Source organism: Jaculus jaculus, chromosome 10, assembly GCF_020740685.1.
Source record: "Jaculus jaculus isolate mJacJac1 chromosome 10, mJacJac1.mat.Y.cur, whole genome shotgun sequence".
In the NCBI taxonomy this organism is placed as follows: Eukaryota; Metazoa; Chordata; class Mammalia; order Rodentia; family Dipodidae; genus Jaculus; species Jaculus jaculus.
Genome location: NC_059111.1, coordinates 27,611,723 through 27,637,287, shown reverse-complemented (window position 1 = coordinate 27,637,287; position 25,565 = coordinate 27,611,723). Strand labels below are relative to the sequence as shown.

General features: G+C 45.5%; 1 protein-coding gene across 1 annotated transcript in view; it reads left to right on the top strand.

The window, feature by feature from the left end:
* Positions 1-25,565, top strand: part of Nt5e (5'-nucleotidase ecto) — a 74,125-nt gene that overhangs the window by 34,864 nt on the left and 13,696 nt on the right. Inside the window, exons 2-3 of the mRNA XM_004660460.2 lie at positions 3,943-4,165; positions 8,698-8,886. Of these exons, the coding sequence (XP_004660517.2) occupies positions 3,943-4,165; positions 8,698-8,886 (412 nt within the window). The remainder of the gene's footprint in view (positions 1-3,942; positions 4,166-8,697; positions 8,887-25,565) is intronic.

Below are 25,565 nucleotides of genomic sequence, written 5' to 3'. Positions count from 1 at the left end.
TCTCTCTCTCTCTCCCTCTATCTGTCTTTCTCTATGTGTCTGTCGCTCTCAAATAAATAAATAAAAAATGAACTAAAAAAAAAACAGAGTCAAGGAAAAACAAGAGTCAAGGAAACTTGGAGTTTTCAGTGAAAAAGCAGCAGGGCAGGCAAGCTGGAGGCCTCAGCAGCGGCTGGGAGGAGGAGCTGGAGGAAGAGAAGAGGAGACCATGTGCGCGCTTTCCGAGTCAGAGAGCAGGAGAGCGGCCTGCTCAGCCCTGGATGCACAGAGACCGGGGTCCTCAGAGAGCGAAGAACGGGGCAGGCAGGGTTAGGATCTCGGCCAGAGTCTGGGAAAAGGAGCTAGGAAGAGGGAAAAGAGGACATTCTAACTCAGAAGGTGAACAGGCTTAGCATAAGGAGCTGTAAGACATTTCGAGGCAGGCGTTTCCGGTGTAAGAACAGATCTCATTAAGGGGGAGCCGTTCTTCCCGCCTTCTGAAAATGTATCATGTTTCTTGAAATTACAAGTGTTTGAGAGGCATTTTCGTGTCCAGGTAATTAACAGGCCCACTTGGATTATTTTAAGAGCGGGAATAATAGTCTTTGTAAATGTATAGTCTTTGGGGCAGTTTAGAAAATCATATCCCCACCCAGGGCAGGAAGTACAACTCAGATTCCATTCTTTTCACTAAAAATCATGTAACTGAGTAGATTACAAGGAATTAAGGAAAAATGAAAACTATGAAATGGTCCTGCTTTACCCAAAGAATATGACATCACTGACAAGTTGGATTAACTTTTATGAAGGACTGTGGAAGTGGGCATGTGTGTGTGGTTCTTTCTTGTGATCCTGACACCCCAGAGGCTGAGACCAGGTAGATTGCAAATTTGAGGGCAGCCAGAGCTACACAGTGATACTGTATCTCAAAACAAAGATCTATAGAAGCATTCAATAAAAACAAATATTTTTATATAACAAAGAAAACTTATTTTTCCATCAAAAATCTCAAAGTTCAGGCTGGAGAGATTGCCTAGTGGTTAAGGTGCTGCTGGCAAAGCCAAAGGACCTGGGTTCGATTCCCCAGTACCCACGTAAAGCAAGATGCACAAGGCAGCACATGAATCTAGAGTTCGTTTCCAGTGGCTGGAAACTCTGGTGTTCCCTTTCTCTCTCTCTCTCTCTCTCTCTCTCTCTCTCTCTCTCTCTCTCTCCTCTTTCTTCCAAATAAATTAAATTTTTTAAAAAAAGAAACCTTGAAGTTCTAAGACTAACAGTTACCCAAGACTGGAAGAACCTTTAGCTTTTAAGAGGAAGTTAATTAGATAAAAGAGATAAAAGTGGATAGATCATCAGAGTTGAGGAAACCAGCAAGTCCAGACATTCTGCATTTCCCAGGGGAGACAGTGGAGATATTGCTCTCCCCGAGGATGTATGCACAACCCTTTGAGTGACATCCTCATGAATGCCCGTGTGCCATGTAAGGTGCCCCAGTGCTGAGCGGGACAGAGGAGGCAGGGCAGGGTGGCTCAGGAGGATTCAGAATAGCCCTGGGGATAGGCAGAAATGAATGACCCCCCCAGACACACCGTGTGGACTTGGAGCACGCTGGGGAGGGTTAACTGAAGAGATGCACCAGGCCCCGGTTCCATTCACGGGCCAGGAGCTGCCGCCACCAGACCTGTCCCCAGCTGACCCACAAAGTGAAGCAGAACTGGAGGTGGGATTGAGAGAGTTGGGGTCAGCGGTCCAAGCACTGAGCCCAAGAAGCAGGTGCTGCCCAGAGAAGGCGGGCTTATCCAGGCAAAGACCGCACTGGGGAAAGTGACTTGCATACCATGTTTCATAAGTAACCCCCTGGGGGAGGTCCCACTGCCCATGTTTTACCATCCCTGCTCCACCCCAAGTTCTGTTGAGGAGCTCGTGGTCCGCCCACTGTGCTGCTGGGAACGGATGGAGAGTCAACGGAGTGGGGACAGAGCCCCATGCTGCTGTCTCCTGCAGCCTGCGGCGTTTTCAGTTGCCTCTGCCCAAGTAAAGATGATTTTGCTAAAGAAAAGAATTTCAGGACAGACCAGCATGAAGCACAGTTAGAGCTTATTATACCCAACTATAAATAGAATGAGAGGCACTTAGGAAACAAGAGAGTTCGCACCCAAGAGCATGGATATAGGCTTCTCAAATGAGATTCATGATTAATATTTTTACAGAGCTGGGGATAAGGCCCAGTGGTTAGAAGCACTTGCTTATAAAGCCTGCGAGCCCGAGGTTTGATTCCCCAGTACCCATGTTAATCCAGCTGCACAAAGCGACACATGTGTATGGAGTTCATTTGCAGCAGCAAGAGGCCCTGGCACATCCACATTCACTCCTCTTTCTGTCTCTCTCTCACACACACATAAGTAAATAAAAATATTTAGCCAAGTGTGTTGGCACACATCTTTAGTTCCAGCACTCAAAGGCTGAGATAGGAGAATTGCCATGAGCTCAAGGTCAGCTACAGAGTGAATTCCCGGTCAGCCTGAGCTAAAGTGAGACCCTGAATCAAAAAAATAAATAAATGTAATAAATCAATATCTTTACAGCAGCCACGTGTACCGAGTGGTTTCCGAAGTTACACCTCAAAGGGTTTCTTCTTTGAAAACTTAGATCCTAGAGTGGTTCCTGCTCATTGTATAGAATGACAATGATTAAAGTAAAACCTTAGGGCACAAAGGTTGCAGAGGATATTAAGATTCTTAAACTATTTTTCCTTATTTATTTGCAAGCAGAAAGAAACAGAAAAAAGAGAAAGAGAGAGAATGGGTGCACCAGGGTCTCCAGCCACTACAAACCAACTCCCAATGCATACAACACTCTGCACCTGGCTTTACCTGGGTCCTGGGGAATCAAACCCAGGTCATTAGGCTTTGCAGGCAAATACCTTAACCACTAAACCCTAAGATGTTTTTACTGTAAACAAAGTTTTAATCTTAGTTGTGAGATTTTCAGAAAATATCTGAGAAAAGGCCATACTTGAAGGTAATACAAGTTTTAATATTCTTATTTGAAAATATCCTTGTATAGGTTTTACATGATCTCTTGATATTACTGCTATGTGAGAAACCTTCAGAGCAAATGTGAATTGTTCCTGGTGCTGAAATTCTCAACTGGTGACAGGCTTCAGCCAGACTCCAGTGTAAGGGACTTCTTTTTCTCCCATGTCCCCATAGTTTTCCCTGCCTTTTTATCCTGCCTCAGGACAAAGAGTGGCCCACAGCACCCCCTGTAAATTGTGGAGACACAGGCTCCTGCTGGCCAGTCCTATTCCCCCACCAGAATTAGAGGAGGAGTCGCGTGAACAGGGGTGTTATGGCCAAGGAGAGTCAATGAGGAAGGAGGTTCTAGCTCTGCCTGCCACACATTTCAGGGCGCCTGCCATTTGCTGAGAGCCTGTGGATGTCAGCATTTTGCTAAGCAGATAATGGCCTGAAGCATGGGAATAACTCGAGACAATAACATAAGAAAGACTGGGCAGCCAGGGGTAGTGGTGCACACCTTTAATCCAGCACTCAGAAGGCTGAGGTGGGAAGATCACTATGAGTTCGAGACCAGCTTGAAACAGTGAATGCCAGGTCAGCCTGAGATAGAGTGAGACATCTTCCTAGAAAGACCATGGTCCAGGTGGGCTCTGGAGCCTGGCGCCACGTGAGGCTGCTGGAACAGTGGCTCCTGCTTACAAGGACATGTGTGCACACTGACAGCATCTTCGTGGGGTGGCAGGGGACCCATCAGTGATGTGGCTGCCCTGGGCCCAGCCCTGGGGCCCCTGAATCACAGCTCTGAGCGGGACTTCGGGCCATAGGTCAGTCACACAGAGCCCTGCTGACATGTGGAGCCCCTGGGCTCCCGTAATATTTTCTTTTAAATGCTTTTATTGGAAATTACGGGGTACTTAATTCTTTTTCTTTTCCCTTGTCCTAGGCACTGGGAAACCATGAATTTGACAACGGTGTGAAAGGACTGATTGATCCACTCCTCAAACAGGCCAAGTTTCCGATTCTGAGTGCAAACATGAAGGCAAAGGGGTCACTAGCTTCCCAAATAGCAGGACTTTATTTGCCACATAAGATTCTTGCTGTTGGTGGTGAATCTGTGGGAATTGTTGGATATACTTCAAAAGAAACCCCTATACTCTCAACTCCAGGTATTTTCTTTTTAAGAATTGTTTATTGATAACTTCCATATATATATATATATATATATATATATATATATATATATATTACACCATGATCATAATCCCCTCCCACAACCCTCACTTCCCCCCACCCAAATCTCCCCTCATCTGAATCCCTTTTTCTTCTCAACAAGTCTCTCTCCTATCTTTTTTTTTTTTTCTTGAAGTAGTCCAGGATGGCCTGAAATTCACTCTGTAACCCCAGGATGGCCTCAAACACAGAGTGATCATCCTACCTCTCCCAAGTGCTAGGATTAAATACATGTGCCACCAAGCCCAACCATTTTTATGTCCTCATTTTTTATATATTTTCTACTCTTACAGAACTTATGACTTGAAAATAAATGTGCTAAATCAGAGTTTGGTAAGACTTTTTATGAACGATAAGTGAAAGAAAGAAAAAGTGGCCAAGTGGTCTACTTATGATGATGTTGATGAAAACCAAGCTAGTGAATTCTTGCTGCTTTACGTTGCCATGTTAAGAGAGCCCTGGCCTGGGGAGATGACTCAGTGAGGAAGAGCACATGCTGCTCAATATGAAGGCCTGAGATCGACCCCGGAGCCCACATAAAAAGGCAGGTGCAGCCGTACATGCCAGTAATTTCATCACTGAGAGGAGGAAAGAGAGGAGGGCCCCTGAGGCTCATTTGTCAGCCATCGAACCAAAAAGAACTGAGTGTCGGGTCCAGTGAGAGACTGTCTCAGGACAGTGAGGCGGCAGAGAGCTAGAGGGGGCCGCACAGCCCACGTGCACACAGAAACAAAACGAAGACATCGCCACTGCTGCTTTGGGAACTCCTTACTTACATTCGATTTCTTTCTCTCCCCATTTATTTATTTACTTGCAAGCAAAGAGATGAGGAAGACAGAGAGAATGGGTGTGCCAGGGCCTCCAGCCACTGCAAGCAAACTCCAGACTTATGCACCACTTTGTACATCTGGCTTTTACATGGGTCCTGGGGAATAGAACCTGGGCCGCCATCTCTCCAGCACTGGGAACATCTTTGTTGACACAAGCAGCATCTTTGTTTAATTCCTTGTGTTTAAAATTGGAAGTGAGACAGTGGTTGTTCCTATCAATCTCTGCCCCCAATTAAACCCTTTTTCCCAGTTCTAATGGCCTGAGTGTCCACACATATATGACACATAAATGACATGAATCTCTAGCACATTTGATTTAGCTGAGAAAAAATATATATATACATGTATGTATTATCCTAATGCAGTCTGCATATGTGGTGCTCAGGCCTTTGAGGAGTCTGATGTACTAGGAAAAAATATTCCTCTACCCTGAGGCATCTCCCCAGTGTTCTACTGCTAGCCTAACCAAAGCAAAGGGTGGCAGCATTCGCCCATTAATCATGAAGTGTGTGCCTCGTACCATTCTAGACACCAAGGAACACCAAGAAGCCCTGGACCCTGCGCCGCACGTGTGTAGTGGGAGGATGAAAGAATACGGCAGGGGAGGGGTGCTTCTTGTCACTTTGGGGAAGGCTTATAGAGAAGGAGATGCAGCACTGGGGGCTGCCCGGAGAGCCCTGAGCTTCTTGAGGGACACAAGAGACATTGTCTTAGAAAACAGTGGCAAAGTTGGCAACCGTGCATTTTCCAGTGCTGTTTGCAGCCGGTCTGGAAGCTGTTCATGTCCCAGCTGTTTGTCCTGGGCCACCTCCTGGTCACGGTGCCAGCTACGCTGCCATGTGTCTTCCATGACAGTTTGTACTTGTGGAGCTGACACGTGGCCAGGGCTCAGGAGTTCCCTGAGCGACGCGGATGGCCTTGCACACGGATCCAGAACGAGAGCTATGTCTTTAGTCATCCTGTGGCTGTCGCTTTTCAAACTGGAGTTTGCAGACTCACATTTTCAAAGTTGTTTGTGAATTTTTTTATTTTAGCATTTTGACCTTAGTACTGGTTCTTAAAAACTGGCATAAGGGAGTGTGGGTCACTTGAGGGCTGCCTTGAAGCAATGTGACAGTTTGTATTCACAGTCCCTTCATGATGGTGGAAGCCAGCCATAAACCCTCGGGACTTGCAGAGGTTCGGCTTCAGATGCTGGGACGACCTGGTTCTGTCCCAGCATAGGAATATTCCACTGCCTAGCCAGACCCATGCTAGCCGGGCTCCCCACAGACAGGCAGTCAGCGCTGGAGCAGTTACCTCCACATTGCTGGGACAAAACACCCCAGCCAGAAGCAGCATATGGCCGGAAGGGTTTCTCTGAGGGGATGTTTCATCATGGCAGGGAAAGTAAGGCAAAGCAAGCAGATGGGGCTCCACATGTCATCATATGGGCAACAGGGAGGGACAGCAAGAGTGGGCTAGCTCTGAACACGAGACTAAAAAACATCAAGCTCAAAAGCAAAAAGAGGGCTGGAGAGATGGCTTAGCAATAAAGGCACTTGCCTGTGAAGCCTAAAGACTCAGGTTCTATGCCCCAGGACCCACGTAAGCCTGATGTACAAAGAGGCACATGCATCTGGAGTTCGTTTGCAATGGCTGAAAGCCCTGGCATGCCCATTCTCTCTGCCTCTCTCTCTCTCACAAATAAATAATATTTAAAAAGAGGGCTGAAGAGATGGGTCAGCACTTAAGGCATTTGCCTACAAAGCCTAAGGACCCAGGTTCAATTCCCTAGTATCCATGTGAACAAGATGCACAATATGTCTCATATGCCTGGAGTTCATTTGCAGTAGCTAGAAGCCCTGGCACACTCATCACTCATTTTCTTTCTTTCTTCCTTCCTTCCTTCCTTCCTTCCTTTCTTCCTTTCTTTCATTCTCTCTCTCTCTCATTCTTTCTTTCTGCCCCTTTCTATCTCTTGTAAATAAATAAATACATCAATAAAGAAACAGAAGCGTTGGAGAGGTGGCTTATTGGTTAAAATGCTTGCCTGTGAAGCCATGTTCTACTCTCCAGGTCCCAAATAAGCCAGACGCACAAGGTGATGCAAGCATGCAAGGTCGCACATGCCCACAAGGTGGTACACGCATCTGGCGTTTGATTGCAGTGACTGGAAGCCCTGGCATGCCAATTCTCTCTGTCTCTCCTTGTGTCATAAAGAAAAAGAATAAAAAATAGCCATGAGTGTTTTTATTTAACATTTTTAAATTTTTTTAATAAGAGAGACAGAATTGGCACACCAGCCCTGAACCATGCCTTTAAGGACCCGTGTTCAACTCCTCAGGACCCATGTAAGACAGACACACAAGGTCTGCAAGCCTGCAAGGTTGTACATGCTCACAGGGTGGTGCATGCATCTGGAGTTCAATTACAGTGGCTGGAGGCCCCCCTGGTGCACCAACCCCCCCACCCCACCCCCACACACACACACTCTCTCTCTCTCTCTTTTTCATTCTCTCATACAACAAAGGCCAGTCTAGGGGCTGGAGAGATGGCCCAGCAGTTAAGGTTACTTCCTGTGCAAGCATGAGGGCCTGAGGAGGCCCGCGACCACTTGAGTTCAATTTCCTCAGCACCCACGTGAACAGCTGGACAGAGCCATGCACATCTGTAACCCCAGTCCTGTGAGGAGCAGAGACTGGAGAATCACTGGGCCTAACAAAAAATGGCAAGCCCAGAATCACTAGAAGAGTTCATCTCAGGGGGGGAAAGGCAGGTGGACTGATGAAGGGGACAGCCAACCTTCTCCTGCCTCTGCAGGCACACGCCCGGAGTGCTGCCCGGGCACATACACGTGCGCACGCCGCACGCATCGCACGTACTATCCATTCTGAGGCTACTTGCTGAGTGTTTCAGATTGAAAGAAAGATTGTCCCAGGTTTCCAAACACAGGTGCAGAGAGAGTAGCAGTCATGTGTGTCACAGTTCCATTCAGACACTTTCTGCATGGTTACGGTGGAAGACGAAATATAAGCCTGAAGTGTGCGCATAGCGTGAGTACAGTTCAAGCAAACATACCTACAACATGGGCTGCAGAGATGGCTGTGGTTGAAGGCACTGGCTTGTAAAGCCTGATGGCCTGGGCTGGAGGCCCCAGGACCCACGTAAAGCCAGATTCACAAAGTAGCGCGTGCATCTGGAGTTCATTTGTAGTGGCAGGAGGCCCTGGTATGCTCTCTCTTTCTCTCTGCTTGCAAATGAGGAAATTAATTAATTCAAAATATATAACCAGTACAATATATACAGCTCAGTGGCAGGAGGCCCTGGCACGCCCATTTGCTCTCTTTCTCTGACTCTCTCTCTCTCTCTCTGTGTCTGTCTGCTTGCAAGTAAGGAAATAAATTAATTCAAAAAAAATGTATGAGCAATACCATGTATGTGTATATATATATGTACCCCATCACAACATGAAGTAAGTGCAACCAAGAAAATTGGCTTTACTGTTTCTTGGCTTTCTAGGGACTTTTTATTTAATGTACAATTACACTTTGGTCTTAGTAATTGACGGTGTTTATTATTCTAGGTATGTTGGTCCATAGAGTAAGTATGATAGTAAAATTGTCATGAACACCTAGTTTATTTATGTTGTTCCCTAGGACCAGATTTAATATTTGAAGATGAAATTACTGCATTGCAACCTGAAGTAGACAAACTAAAAGCTCAGAATGTGAACAAGATTATTGCCCTGGGACACTCTGGTTTTGAAATGGATAAACTCATCGCTCAGAAAGTGAAGGGTGTGGACATCGTGGTAGGAGGACACTCCAACACCTTTCTCTATACAGGTAAGTGTTTCAGATGAATCACACAGGCCAGGAGGTCTAGGTAAGTTACCTTGTCTCCTAGACCTTTATAAATGTTACTATCATTTCACTACTGTTTAATATGTTATATATATTGTATAATCTAACTATGCTATATATGTGTGATTCACATGTGTATTTCTTTTTTTTTTAATTTTTTATTTATTTATTTGAGAGCAACAGACAGAGAGAAAAATAGATAGAGGGAGAGAGAGAATGGGCGCGCCAGGGCTTCCAGCCTCTGCAAACGAACTCCAGACGCGTGCGCCCCCTTGTACATCTGGCTAACGTGGGACCTGGGGAACCTAGCCTCGAACCAGGGTCCTTAGGCTTCACAGGCAAGCACTTAACTGCTAAGCCATCTCTCCAGCCCACATGTGTATTTCTTAAAAATATTTTTATTTATTTACAAGCAGAGAGATACAGAGAGAGAAGAGACAGAGAATGAGTATGGGTGTCCCAGGGCCTCCAGCCACTGCAAATTAATTCCAGATGCATGCACTACTTTGTGCATCTGGCTTACATGGATACTGGGGAATCAAACCCAGGTCATTTGGCATTGCAGGCAAGCACCTTAACTGCTGAGCCATCTCTGCAACCCCACATGTTATTTTTACTAGAAGACAGTAAGAATTTATTAAGTTCATGAGTATAAGTCAATTGTACATTCATATAACAGATGCACATTGTAAAAGGAAGAGATTATTGAGCCCCAAATAAAAGCCAGCTTATGAGAGACTCCTATCAAAAAGCAACATGTCAGGTGGAGAGATTGCTCAGCAATTAAGCACACTTTCTTCACAAGCATGACAGCCGGATGCTGGCCTCTCCGGATCACATGAAAAGAGCTGAGCATGTTCACACACACCTGTAACCACAGGCCCACGCAGAGCTGAGACGTGAGAACCATCAGAGCCCCACAAGCTCCGGGATCCGTAAAGAGACTAGTTCAAACCAAGACCAGTGGGAGCGCGCTGAAGGGAGACGCTAGATTTTCCTCTCCAGCCAGCATAGTGCCCCCCAGTGTAGGCAAGTATATGGATTACCACCGCATCCCACACACCATATCACATCACACACCACACAAACACCTGCAAAAATGAAACAGCCAGGCGTGGTGGTACACACCTTTAATCCCAGCGCTCAGGAAGCAAAGGTAGGAGGATCACTGTGAGTTTGAGGCCAGCCTGAGACTACATAGTGAATTCCAGGTCAGTCTGGATGAGAGTGAGACCATACCTGGAAAGAAATGAAACAAACTAACAAATAAACAAATAAATAAAGCAACATGTACCAGCCCTTGGGAGACTGAGGCAGGAAGACCTCAAGGGTGAGATAAGTTTAGCTTAGTTCAGTGAGACTCTGTTTCAAAATTTAAAACAAAAAGTCAGGGTTGGACCTTTTTATTTAAAAAAAATCAATAAGCAACAACAACAACAATTTAAAGAGTCAGGGCTGGAGGGATGGCTTAGCAGTAAAAGGTGCTTGCTTGCAAAGCCAGCTGACCAGAGCTCAGTTTCCCAGTAGTCAGGTACAGCCAGATGCACAAAGTGGTACCTTCATCTGGAGTCCATTTGTAATAGCAATAGGCCCTGGTACACCTTCACTCTCTCTTTATCTTTCTCTAATAAATAAATAAATAAATATTTAAAAGTCAAGCAAACAAAAACAAAACAAAACAAAAAAGATGTGTTATAAGAAGTGTTAAGCATAAGCAGACTAATGAACAATGTAATAAATAGTGCCTTTTCAGCCAAAGGTGATAAGACGTGATTTGTAGGTTGTGCAGCTAACAGAAACTGGAGTTCTGGTTGAATTTTTATTTTAATTATTTTTATGTATTTATTTGAGAGCAACAGACAAAGAGAGAAAGAGGGAGACAGAGAGAGAGGGGGAGAATGGGCGCGCCAGGGCCTCCAGCCACTGCAAACGAACTCCAGACGCATGCGCCCCCTGTGCATCTGGCTAACGTGGGTCCTGGGGAGTCAAGCCTCGAACCGGGGTCCTTAGGCTTCACAGGCAAGTGCTTAACCATTAAGCCATCTCTCCAGCCCTCTGGTTGAGTTTTGCCTATCCAGTACAGCAAGACTGAAGAGTCACAGGTTATCAGAAGAGCTAGAATGCATGCCTACCACAAACTTTCGCCATAGTCCAAGCTTGATATTAGGTAGTTTTTGTTAGAAAAACCTTTATTTTCAGACTGGAAATATGGCTTAGTGTTAAGGTGCTTACCTGCAAAGTCTTAGGACCCAGGCTCAAGTTCCCAATACCCATGTAAGCCAGATGCACAAGGTGGAGTTCATTCACAATGGCTGGAGGCCCTGGAGCACCCATTCTCTACCTGCCTCGCTCTCTGTCTCTCCCTTTGTCTCTGAAATAAATAAATAATTAAACATTAAAAAGAAAAGAAAAGCCTTTATTTGCACCCATTCTAGAAACTAGACTATCAAAAACAAAATGTGTGAGCCGGGCATGGCAGTGCACGCCTTTAATCTCAGCACTCGGGAGGCAGAGGTAGGAGGGTTCACTGTGAGTTCGAGGCCACCCTGAGACTTCATAGTGAATTCCAGGTCATCCTGGGCTAGAGTGAGACCCTGCCTCAAAAAAACAAAAATAAAAATAAAAACTAAACATGTGAATATGGTTCCCTCTCCCCACTGCCCCCAGCATGCACGACATGGGTCTTTGCTCAAGGATAGGAAAGACAAAGTCCTGGCATATCTATTGTGGGAAAGAAGGCTCATTGTAGGAAAAGTCCTTATGTTGATAATCAGCCTCACATGACGATTTATGGCCATCCTGTTTCTATAAAAGCAAAAATTAAAAATAAATAAATAAAAGCAAAAATGTACCAATTAGTAGGGTTACCCAGAAGTGTCAAAGCAGTTATTACTAAGAAAGTAATTTTTATTTATTTTTCTTGTAGTGCTAGGGAGTGAACCCATGGTATCTATATCCTTAGGCTTTGATTTTTATTTATTTATTTATTTATGTATTTATTTATTTTTGGTTTTTTGAGGTAGGGTCTCACTCTAGCCCAGGCTGACCTGGAACTCACTATGGAGTCTCAGGGTGGCCTCGAATTCACAGCGATCCTCCTACCTCTGCCTCCCGAGGGCTGGGATTAAAGGCATGTGCCACCATGCCCAGCAGGCTTTGATTTTTTTGAGTCTGGTTTTCACTATGTAGCCCATACAGGCCTCAAAGATCCTCCTGCCTTTGCCCCCCACCCCGAATGCTGGGGTTATTAACATGCACTACCATGTCTGGTTTGGAAAGAATTGAATTTTAGGTACTGGAGAGATGTCTTAGCAGTTAAGGCACTGGCCTGCGAATCCTAAGGATCCAGGTTCAATTCCGCAGGACCCACATAGGCTAGATGCACAAGGTGGCATATGTGTACATAGTTCATTTGCAATGGCTAGAGGCCCTGGGGCACCCATTCTGTCTCTCTTCTCTCTCTCTCTCTCTCTCTCTCTCTCTCTCTCTCAAAATAAGTAAATAAATAAATCAAAAGTTTTTTTTAAAGAATTTGATTTTGATTTTCTTCCTTGCACTTCTGAGTATTTTCAAATACAGAATACATGATATTCTTGCAATCAGAAAATGAGGTACAATGCAAATCCTAAAAAGAAAAGGCAGAAAAGCAATTTTTTTGGATCTGGAGCTTTCCTTCCTAATTCACTTGAATGACTTGAGCAAGTCGCTTAACCACTGTGGTCCTGTGAACATGGCTTCCCGAGGCGGAACCACTCATCCCACATACAGCAGTGGAGAAGTTCTGTGAGACAGTCCATGGAAGAATGGTGCTTCTTCATCGTGCAGAGCTGTATTCTGCTATACAGGTGGTTGAAAGTGCTTACTGGCAAGCACGTGGTGTTCAAAATTGTGACTCAACAAGTAGTCAGGCCGTCACTTAATAAAATAACATACATCTTAATGTGTGCCAGTTCAACTGTTTTACAGGTCTTAAAGAATTTCAAACTGAAATTCCACTCATTAGTGATTATGAAATCAGCTTCATGGATTGTCAGCAGCAGGGTGACTTTTTAAATTTTTTATATATTTTTACATTTTTTTATTTATTGATTTATGAGAGAGAATGGTTGTGCCAGGGCCTCTAGCCACTGCAAATGAACTCCAGACACATGCACTACCTTGTACATCTGGCTTACATGGGTACTAGGGAATTGAACTTGTGTCCTTACGCATCGCAAGCAAGTGCCTTAACCATTCAACTATCTCTCCAGTTCCGTTTTTTGTTTGTTTGTTGTTTTTCGAGGTAGGGTCTCACTGTAGTCCAGGCTGACCTGGAATTCACTATGTAGTCTCAGGGTGGCCTTGAACTCACGGCAACCCTCCTACCTCTGCTTCCCAGTGCTGGGATTAAAGGGATGCGCCACCACACCTAGCACTTTCGAACAGACAGGCTAAGAGATATTAGATTAGAAAAGGCTGAGCACTAGGGTAAATACGGTTTCATGGGAAAAGATGTCTGGCACATAAAGGTGGTCAGTAAGCAATGGGCTAATGATAGATGGGATGGGATGGGACCTTCCTGTGACACTGCAGCCACACATCTGAAGCCCACTCTCTAAGCCCAGCTCCAGGAGCGATGAAATAACTTGGAGAGCCAAGGCAGAAGAGCCCAGCATCGCTGGCGGCACTGGGGGATGAAAATGCCGTCCTGCTGAATGCACACCATTTTGTCTGTGCCTGATGCCCACCTATGGGATTAGAGAGATACCTCACATACCTGTTATAAGGGCCACTGTGAGTCCATAACTGTAACAAGTAGTGTAAGCAAATGACTTCCGTCTTAAGCTGTTTCCTATTGCCACCACAAAATATCTGAAGCTGTGTGAATATTTTACAAAGAAAAGAGATTAGTTAGGCCAGGCATGGTGGCACAGCCTTTAATCCTAGCACTTGGGAGACTGAAGGAGAAGGATCACTGTGAGTTCAAGGCCAGTTTGAGACCACAGAGTGAATACCAGGTCAGCCTGGGTTAGAACCAGACCCTACCTTGAAAAAAAAAGGTGGTGGAGCCGGGCGTGGTGGCTCATGCCTTTAATCCCAGCACTTGGGAGGCAGAGGTAGGAGGATCGCTGTGATTTCGAGGCCACCCTGAGACTACATAGTGAGTTCCAGGTCACCCTGGACTAGAATGAGACCCTACCTCGAAAAGCCAAAAAAGGGGGGGAGGGGAGAGATTGAAGCACTTGCCTCACCCTCATTGCAAAAGAAAAAGGGAAAAGAACAAAAGAGATTGGAGAGATTGGGCTGGAAAGATGGCTCAGAGGTTAAAGGCACTTGCATGCAAAACTTGGCCGCCTAGGTTCAAATTTCCAGTACCTGTGTAAGACCAGATACTCAAAGTGGGAAATGGAGTTCATTTGCAGTGGCAGGAGCTCCTGTCTTTCTCTTTCTCCCCCTCTCTCTCTTTCCCTCTCTCCTTGCAAGCAAAAACTATTATACACACGCACGCACACACACACACACACACACGCACACACGCACACACACAGAAGAGATTTATTTTGCTCACAGTTTAAGAGGTTGAAAGTCCAGGAACAGCCAGCTTTATCACTTTGGCCTTGGATAAACACCCTGTAGCTGGTCGTGACATGGCAGGGAAGCAAGAAGGGAATGAATGTATGCAGAAAAGGCCAAGTGTGTGGAGAGGCCTTGCTTCATAGCGTCCTCCTCTCATGAGAACTAAATGGGGCCTCAGAGAACTGCATTAATCTCCTCCATCAACCTCTCCCCAATTACCTCAGCCCCTCTTATTAGATCTCACTTCTTAAAGACTCTACCCCCTCTCAAGGCCACCACACTGGGGACCAAGCCTGACCTTATTTCAATTATGCACCAGCTCTGTGGACACAGGACCTGTTAAAACACTTTTCCCAAGATTTTTCTTAGCTTCTCTCTGAGATAACGTCAGGCCCACAGTGGGAGTGACTTAGGTCTCCCGCCCCTTTATCCTTTACAGTACTGGTTTCAAATGTCACTGGCTCGGAGTCCTGATAAGAATGTGTGTGCATGTTCACATACAGACACATACAAAGTGAGGTAAACTTTTCACAAAGCACCTGGAATGCAGCCTGACATATTTATTTGTTTGCAGTACTGGGAATTGAACCCAGGTCCTCATGTGTGCTAGGCTCTGACATCTTTGTTTTTGTTGTTCCAGTCTTTATGTTTTGTTTTGTTTTGAGACAGTCTTGTGAATCCCAGGGTGGCCTCAAACTCACGATGTAGTCAAGACTGATCTTGATCCTCCTGCCTCTACCCCCCAAGTGCTGGGATTGCAGGAGTTGCCATCCTGCCTGGCTTTTCTTTCTTTTTATTTATTTATTTTTTTCAAGGTAGGGTCTCACTCTAGCCCAGGCTGACCTGGAATTCACTATGGAGTTTCAGGGTGGCCTCGAACTCACGGCAATCCTCCTACCTCTGCCTCCCGAGTACTGGGATTAAAGGCGTGCGACACCACGCCCGGCTCTTTTTACTTTTTAAAATACCATTTATCATTCAATAGGTAGACTATTTTTTTTTACCTTATCTCATGTCAATTTGACATGCCTTATGCATCGTAATTGATGCCAGTTTATGGCATAATTTGAATACCCACAGCCCATGGTGGGTGCCTATTGACTGCAGTCCCTACTGGCCTGAAAGGATGGGGGGTGGCTATTTTTGCTTTCATTTTATAACTATTGTCCAGGCCAGTGAAGTCCCGCTGTGCGGGATGAAAGAAAGATTTGAGGACAAAGCTGGGGCTTGCTTATCTGTAAATCTTGAATTACATCATTTTAGTCTCCAGAACACTGACATAACTGAGGGTTAGTCATTTATCTTACATTTCATCCTGGCTTACCAAGATAAAACTTGTTCTCAGGAAAATCTATTTTGATTCTCTTCTAAGGCACTAACAACTGAAGGTAGTTACAGGACAAAATAGGGAATAAAGCCTACTAACCTGTCTAAAATAAATTTTCCAAGCTTTAAAAACATATTCCTGGGCTGGAGAGATGGCTTAGTGGTTAAGTGCTTGCCTGTGAAGCCTAAGGACTCCGGTTCAAGGCTCTATTCCTCAGGACCCACGTTTGCCAGATGCACAAGGGGGCGCACGCATCTGGAGTTTGTTGCAGTGGCTGGAAAACCTGGCAGACCCATTCTCTCTCTCACTCACTCTTTCTCTGTCGCTCGCAAATAAAAAATATATATATATTAAAAAAATATTCCTCCATGGGCTGGAGGGATAGTTTAATGGTTAAGGCATTTGCCTGCAAAGCCGAAGGACCCAGGTTCAACTCCCCAGGACCCACGTAAGCCAGCTGCACAGGGTGGCACATGCATCTGGAGTTCGTTTGCAGTGGCTGGAGGCCCTGGTATGCCCATTCTCTCCCTCTCTCTGTCTCAAATAAATAAATAAAAATATTTTTAAATATTCCTCCAAAAGATGGTAATATCAAAATAAAAGAGACTAATTGGAAGGGGAAGAGGATTCAACAGAGGGTGGATTTGAGAAGGAAGAATGGGAGTGAAAGGAGGGAATTATCATGGTTTTATTGTCTATACTTATGGAAGCTGTCAATAAGAAGTTAGAAAAAAAAGCAGAACCCAATTTGCAAACCAAGAGTCCTCTAAAACTAAGGATAGTGGCATAAACCTTTAATCCAGCACTTGGGAGGCTGAAGTCAGAAGACTTTTGTGAGTTCCAGATTAGCCTGTGCTAGAGTGAGACCCTACCTAGAAAATAAGGTGGGGGAGGGGAGGAGATGGCTCAGGGGTTGAAGGTATTTGATTGCAAAATTTCACTGTCTGGGTTCAATTCCCCAGTACCTGCGTAAAGCCAGGTGCACTAAGGTGGTGAGTGTGTCTGCCGTTCATCTGCAGTGGCAGGAGGCCCTGGCACACCCATGCTCTCTCTGCCTGCCTCTTCCTCTCTCGCTCGCTCAAATAAATAATTCTTAGAAAAAAAAACTTTTAAATCTACCAAAACAAAAAAATTCTACCATTTTATGCAATTATCATGAAATTAAAATAATTATCTGTTACACATGATTAATTAATAAATATAGTCAACACACTTTTTTGTAAATTTAAATCATGTTAAGAGCCTTTTCAAATCACGCATACACATACTTGAAAGAAAATGTTCCCAAAGAAGTTGAATTGCCCTCTGATATTTTCTGTACTTTTATCAAGTCTTTAAAAAAAAAAAGTTGAAATATATTTTATTTGCAAGCAGATAAAGACAAAGAGAGAGAGAAAAAAAAATGGGTGTGCCAGGGCCTCCAGCCACCGCAGACAAACTCCAGACGCATGTACCACCTTGTGCAGCTGGCTTATGTACTTACTGGGGAATTGAACCTGGATCCTTAGGCTTCACAGGCAAGCACCTTAACTGCGGAGTCATCTCTCCGGCCCCAAGATTATATTTTTGTTGACAGTTTTTGTATGTGTACATATTTATTTTGAAAACAATCCCCTCTCATTACTTTCTTTTTTCCCTCCTCCCCAGATTCCCTCCCACTGAACCCCTTCTTCCCAACTAGTCCCTTTTCTTTTTTTGTTTTTCAAGGTAAGCTCTCGCTCTGGCCCAGGCTGACCTGGAACTCACTATGTAGTCTCAGGCTGGCCTCAAACTCACAGTGATCCTCCTATACCTCTGCCTCGCAAGTGCTAGGATTAAAGGCATGCACCGCCACACCTGATTCTCCTCCATTTTGATGACTTTTTTTTTTTGTCATTCTTCCATCATCCATGACAACATGTTTATGAGCCCATTATTGTGCAGGTTAACAACACATTTTACTAAATCTTTAGTTTCATTCTATTGTACCTACCCCATATATATCTCTAGCTATAGATTGAGTGAGACAGGGTCGTATGCATCCCAGGCAGGTCTCAAACCCGAGATGGAGCTGAGGGATTGCAAGCATGCACCACTGCACCTGGTTTATGCAGGGCTGGGGCTGAAGCCAAGGATTAAACCCAGGGATTTATGCATGCTAGACAAACTCTGCCAGCTGGTCCCTAGCCCATCTAGCCCATAGGCTTTTGTTTAGCTTTGTTTTAAAAATATTTTATTTATTTATTTGCAAGAAGAGAGAGATGAGACAACGGGTATGCCAGGACCTATTGCTGCTGCAAACAAACTCCACACTCATGGGTCACTTTGTACATCTGGCTTTACGTGGGTACTGGGTAATCGAACCCAAGTCATCAGACATTGTAATCAAGCGCCTTAACTGTTGAGCCTTCTCTGCGGCCCTAGTCGGGAATTTTAAAACTCAGCTTTTTGCTCTCTGCTTCACTGCACTGTGCTTACTGCTTTGGGATAAAAGCAGAATGATCCGGGTGTGGTGGCACATGCCTTTAATCCCAGCACTTGGGAGGCAGAGGCAGGAGGATCACTGTGAGTTCGAGGCCATCCTGAGACTACATAGTGAATTCCAGGTCAGCCTGGGCTAGAGTGAGACCCTACCTCAAAAAAAAAAAAAAAAGGCAGAATGTGCTAATTGTGGTGGCGCACACCTTAATCCCAGCATTCTGGAGCAGAGGTAGGAAGATAATCATGAGTTCAAGGCCAGCCTGGGCTACAGAGTGAGTTCCAGGTCAGCCTGGGCTAGAGTAAGGCCCTGCCTTGAAGACAAAACAAAACAAAAACCCTTAGAATTTCATGAAACATGACTCACACAGGGTATGAAGTGCTCCTCTTCACATGATGAGGGCAGGCAGCTCCCACACATCTCATCACTAGCCCTGGCATCGCTTGGTGGCTCTCACGGTCATAGTGGAGAGGGTTTCTCAGCCAGGCTTACAAAGTGTTAAAGCTGCATGGAAAGGGATGGGGCTGAAAATGCTTTCTCCAAAGGAGTGCAATCCTAGAGTCTAGGTTATCACCTTGAGAAAAAAGTAGCCAGGTGAGCTCAGGTTGGAACCTACAGCAGACGTGCCAGGGACTTCCTTTTATTTGCAGCCCTTGAAAGGACTCCTAGGATACCAGCTTCCTGTCTGTCTCTCAGTATTTGAACCAAGTGGTTTACAAATCCGTGTGGTGAGCTACGGTCGTGGGCAAGCGGACACATGAGTCTATGTACGGTTCAGTCAGGACAGAGGTCAGGAATTACTACTGATGTTCTCTAACCACTCCTCTCTGATACGCTGTTGTCTAGAAAGGCATCCATGCATAGAGACTACTTACTTTTCAAGATTGTAGAAAATCGTTTTATTTATGTTTGGAGAGGTTAGATTATAGAGCTTAAAGTGCTTAGAGAAAGAGAGGAAAGAATACAGAGGGCTCCTGCCCACAAGAAGGCAGGAGCATCATTCCTTGGCAATGGGAAAGCCCCAAGATCATTTTCTGTTGTTCATAATAGATTAATGTCCTTGGGCTACTGCACTGAACTCCTCTGAGGCCCACGTGACCTGCCTGCTCTTATCACTGTAGCCACGGCCTCCTGGAACTCTTCCATGTCACTGATTGGTTAACGCCCACGTTCCTGTCTTCTCCTGAACTCCAGCCCGTGCCTTCATCCTGAAAGACGTCTGTGTGGCTGCTGACCCAGCCTCTTGCTCCCAGCCCCACATGACTGTCACCTCCACTTCACCTCCACACCTTCATTTGTGGGCCAAGAGCTGAGACATGGGCGTCTCCACACAGCTCCAGAATTCTGCTCTGACCCTCTGGTCAGACTTCCTGGCTTGAGTGGGTAGCTTGGGAATCGAACCCCAGGTCAACAAGCTTTGCAAGCCTTGAACTGCTCGCCAGGCTCCTCCCCATGACACTTCTTTAAGGACAGAGAACTGTGTATGCTCACTGTAGTTCATAACATACAATAGTCTTGAATCTGAGCCAGGGTGTTTCGGGCATTGGTATGACAGCATCTATAGTGCAAAATGCACGTGTGTGCTCAGAACCAAGGCTGCAGAGAGGTCATGTGATGCCACACAGGTGAGTGCTGCCAGAAGCGCCTTGAATTTACTGTAAGTTTATTTGGCTTTGAATTAATTTTTGGTCATTGCACATTCAGAAACCTTTTACTGTTGCCATGTAGTTTTTTCTTTTTTTTTTTTTTTGCTTTTTTGGTTTTTCAAGGTAGGGTCTAACTAGCCCAGGCTGACCTGGAATTCACTATGTAGTCTCAGGATGGGATGAAAGGTGAGTGCCACCACGCCTGGCACTGATGCCATATATTCTTTGTGACTCTTACATTCAGTTGAGCAACTCCATATGGGGTCATGATCCATAGTTTAAGAACCTGGGGTTTAAGCCAAATAAATGTAGTGACATAGGCCTATAATTTCTGCCCTTGAAAGGTAGAAGTAGGAAGAACAGGAGTTCATGGGCCTCCTCTAATGCATAGCAAGTTCTAGGCCAGCCTGAGCTACACGGGAGCCTATCTCAAAACAACAAAATAGAAGGAGGAAAAGAAGAGGAAGAGGAGGAGGAGGAAGAGAAGGAGAAAGGAAGCTGAGCTTTAGATAATCTTGTCCTTCCAAGCAAGGAAACGACCTTAGAGTTTGCCACATTCACCGGCCAGGGAAAGACCCGCAGGGACAACTGTTTCCTTGGGCATTTGATAAGGACTGCTGACAGCTGCGGTTTATTAAGTGCACTGGGGAATGAGCCAAAGGGCAGAGGTGTGACCCCTGGCCTCACCGAGGATCTGGCTGGGTGATTCTGACCACCGTGAGAGCAGGGACTCGCTCGTTCCAGCGGTCATCCGCTCAGGTCCTTTCACTTAGCGCCTGCTCCTCGCCCAGCCTCAGCGCCTGCTCCCGGAGCAAAGCCAGGTCGTGTTGCAACCCCGTAACACTGAAAGCTTTCCTATGTCTGCTAAAGCTGCTCTCCGAGATGAAATGCTCTATCAAAAGCCAAAATCTGAAAAGAATGACTGAACAAGCCACGGTTAAGGTCCATCACTGAGGCAGAGTTATAGAAGGGAAACTTACAACGAGGTGGGCCTGTCACAGTCCGAGGCACCGATTCCATCACAGCATGGACCTTTGAGCTTCTTCAGCTTTGCTGTGTAATGGTCTTCCATAGGATCTCATCTCTCTGACTCTCACTGGGATGGGACTTGGGATTATAGAAAGAGCTGGGACTCCTACAGACTCAATTTCTCAGGTTTTTTTAAAAATATTTTTATTGGGCTGGAGAGATGGCTTAGCGGTTAAGCGCTTGCCTGTGAAGCCTAAGGACCCCGGTTCGAGGCTCAGTTCCCCAGGTCCCACGTTAGCCAGATGCACAAGGGGGCGCACGCGTCTGGAGTTCGTTTGCAGAGGCTGGAAGCCCTGGCGCGCCCATTCTCTCTCTCTCTTCCTCTATCTGTCTTTCTCTCTGTGTCTGTAGCTCTCAAATAAATAAATAAATAAAATTTAAAAAAAAAAAAAAAAAGAAAGAAAGAAAGAAGAAGAACCTGTACGGAGGGAATTACCATGGGATATTGTTTACAATAATAGAAGTTGTCAATAAAAAATAATTAATTAAAAAAAAATTAATTAATTTAAAAAAATATTTTTATTGCCGGGCATGGTGGCACATGCCTTTAATCCCGGCACTCGGGAGGCAGAGGTAGGAGGATCACCATGAGTTCGAGGCCACCCTGAGACTACATAGTGAATTCCAGGTCAGCCTGAGTTAAAGTGAAACCCTACCTCGAAAACCCCCCCCAAAAAATATTTTTTTTATTTGAGAGATAGATATAAAGAGGCAGAGAGAGAGAGAGGGAGAATGGGTGCGTCAGGGCCTCCAGCCACTGCAGACGAACCCCAGACACATGCTACCTTATGCATCTGGCTTTCATGGGTCCTGGGGAGTCAAACCTAGCTCCTGTGCCTTTGCAGGTAAGCACCTTAACTGCTAACCCATCTCTCCAGCCCAGGCTCAAGTTCTTTCCTGCTCAGTTATGATGTCTGTCTAAAACTAGACAAGTTACTGAACACTTTGAGCTTGAGCTTCCTTTTGTTGAAAATGGTGGCAGTGGTATAGCTACCTAAGAAAACTGTCTTAGGGATTAAATGAGGTAAAATATTCATAGACCTGGACTTGGAACATAGAGGTCGAAGGCAAATATGGTAGTTATCTGTTCTAAGAATATCTCCCTCACACTCTTCCACATATAGAGCTGGTTCTCTAAATATCCCTCAAGCAATTATTTATTTATTTTATTAAATTATTATATTTATTGAGGGAAGTACACAGCCAAGGAAAGGCACCCAAGTGGCTAGAGATCCCACGTGGATGGCCTGGAAAAACCATGGGGGAAAAAAAAAAGAGGGAAAAGAAACTTCAGGGAGCTCCTGCCATGTGGGGAGCTGGAGGGAGTAAAGGAGCCCATGGGGAGAGTAAGGGCTAGCAAGCTTTCTGGGCCGGGCGAAGAGACCGTGACTCACTCCTCTTGGTGCTGGCCTTGCTTGACTGGGCCACGGCAAAGGAGAGAAAGGGATACGAGGAGGGATGGAGTCTCTTCCCCCCTATAACTCTCTTGTCCTCAACACTGGAGCTTCCCTCACATGAGACACCCGGGGTGATGAGAGGCCTGGAGGGGCCAGGCGGGGCTGGACTCCGAAGTCCTCAGATCAGCCGTCTTTTCCGTGTGTCCTGATTATCACAGAGTGTCAGGAATCACAGAGCTGAGTTTCAGCACCCAGAGATGGCTTCAACTCAATAGCTGAGCTGAAGTTAAACCACCGTGGGCTTAAGCCACTGATCAAATACTTTGTTTTACAAATTTAGGCCACGTGATTAGAGTCAAAATTAGAAGCTAGAAGCTGGGCATAGTGGCGCACGCCTTTAATCCCGCCACTTGGGAGGCAGAGGCAGTAGAGTCAGTGTGAGGTCAAGGCCAGCTGAGACTACCTAGTGAATTCTAGGTCAGCCCGGGGCCAGAATGAGACGCTACCTTGAAACAAACAAACAAACAAAAAGTTAGAGGCTAAGCATCTTTCCCAAGGTCAAGAGACCGGAATGAAACTGAACTAACACCAAAATCCATTCTAGGTTCCCAGGCTCTACCTCCCGTGATGGTCTAGTGAGTGGTTAGGGTTAGCTGCTCTCAGTTCCCAGGTCTGCTTCCCGGGAGGCCTAGTGGTTAGGATTCCGTGCTTTCAGTTCCCAGCCTCCACTCGGGCTCTTTTCTTTACCCGCCCACCAGGTTCAATAAGATGAGGAAGCTGAACTGAAGAGAGTCAGTGAGCGGGGGTTGATATCAGACATCGCTGGCCCCTGCACATAGATGCTATCACAAGGAAAGCATAAAACTTTTGGATGACCTATGAGAAAGGATTTGCTAACGTGCTCAAGTAGAGTTACTGTCTTGGCTCTCTGTGTGCTACCAACCAGAACACCGCATTCTGAGTAGTTTACCAACAGTGCAAGTCATGATTCTCTGGAGGCTGGAAAGCCCAAGATCGAGAGGCCAATCCTGGTGAGGGCTTTGTGCTGTCTCCTAAGGTGACACATGGCATCATATGGCCAGAGAAAGTGCAGGAGGAGCAGGAGCGTGCTGGACTTACTGACACAACAAGCCCCGCCTGCGATAACATGAGTGTGCTCGTGGGAGCAGAGCCTTGAGCTCCAGCCACATCTTAAAGCCCCCACCGCTGCTTTGGGGATTGTTTAAAATACAGGAACTGTAGAAGATATATTCGAAACATAAGTCACTCCACAGATATTTATTGAGTACAAACTATGTGCTAGACAGCCCTGGAGATAGTTACCACTGACTGACCCCCCTGGAACTTGTCTTTAGAGGGGTCTTGACCTTGATCAGATTGTCATTGCAAAAAGACACAAGTAAACCTGGGTGTGGTAGTACACACCTTTAGCCCCAGTACTAGGGAGGCTGAGGTAGGAGGAGAGCCATGAGTTCAAGGCCAGCCTAGGGCTACAGAGTGAATTGTTCATCAGATTGAGTTAGAGTAAGACCCTTCCTCAAAAATGCCTTAAAAAAAAAAAAAAAAGAGTTGTCTTAGTGGTTAAGGTGCTTGCCTACGAAGCTTAAGGACCCAGCTTTGATTCCCCAGTACCCATGTAAGCCAGAGGCACAAGTTGTTGCATGTGTCTGGAGCTTATCCGCAGTGGCTACAAGCTCTGGCATGCCCATTCTCTCTCTCTCTCAAATATAAATAAATATAAAAAAGAAAAACATTTGAGCTGTTTACAATTTTTAAAAAAAAAAAAGGAAGAAGAAAACATTCCCAAAATTATGCAAGTGAGTGTGCAAATGAATGACAACATAGGTACTAAGGAAGCATGCTATGAAGGGAGGAGAAGGGCATGGTGTGGAGCATACCAGCAGATGACCTGACCCTGTCCTGGGATTATCCATTAATGTCACCCTATGGGATGCTTGCCGGCAAAGCCAAAGGACCCAAGTGTCCGATTCCCCAGGACCCACATAAAGCCAGATGTGCAGTGGCGCATACATCTGGAGTTCATTTGCAGTGGCTAGAGGCCCTGGCACACTCATATTCTCTCTCTCCCCGCCCTCTCTGTCTCTAATAAATAAATAAAAATAAAAATAAACTTTTTATAAAAAGACCTGGAGGGATGGCTTACCAGTTAAGGTGCTTGCCTATGAAGCCTAACTTGTTCAACTCTTCAGATCCTATGTAAGCCAGACACACAAAGGTGAAGCAAGTGCAAAGTTGCATATGCCCACTAGGTGGTGCAAGCCCTGGCATGCCAATTCACTCTCTCTCTCACTCTCTCTCTCTCTATCTCTAAAGATAAATAAATAAATAAACTGGGGCTGGAGAGGTGACTCCATGGTTAAATGCACTTGCTTACAAAGCCTGACTACCTGGGTTTGATTTCCCAGTGCCCATGTAAAGCCACATGCAAAAGGTGGTGCATGCATCTGAAGTTCATTTGCAGCAGCTGGAGGCCCTGGTGCACCCATTCTCTCTCTCTCCCTCTCCTTGCAAATATATAAATAAATAATATTTTTTTTGAAAAGTTAGGTCTTTGGCTGGATAGTATAGGATGGTGTGCAAAATATGAACTCATACATTTTCTGTGCCAACAACTGTCTCAGCCATAGGGGCACAGCTTCCCAGCTCCCGATTAAGCCCGTGTGAAATGCCCTTGACACATCTTTTGCTCTTGAAAAAGGAACATCCTGGCCTTTCTGCACTGGGGAGTGCTGCTGTCAGATGAAAGCAGGGTTTGCTACTCCTGTTTGCTAGTACAGGCAGAGCTAGTGAGGCATTTGACAGGATTGTCAGGTTGCTAACTTTTACATTCTATTTAAGCTTGGATATTTCTTATGCAAGGCAGAACAAAAGTCAGGCTTGCCATTCTCTTGCCGGATTTCTGCTACCTATTAGTGCTTTTTCCTCCTGAGTGGGGTGTTCTCTGCCATCTTGTGGACATTTGGAGGAACTGCACCTTCCCAAACGTCTGCATAGAAGAGGAACCTCTGGCCCCTGAAATGAAGAGCAGGCTTGTCCTTGCCGGGACAAGATAGAAGCACCTAGAAGGAGTTTGATAACTGATCCTCTTCCCTGTTACTCTACACACGGCTTGTGCCAGAAAAAATGGGGCATGAAAGTTGGAAGGAGCTGTATTTTCCTTGGGAACTGTAGTTGGAGTGTTCCTGCTCCACCCACTGGTTGTAGCGCAGGAAAGGGGCTGCTCCAGG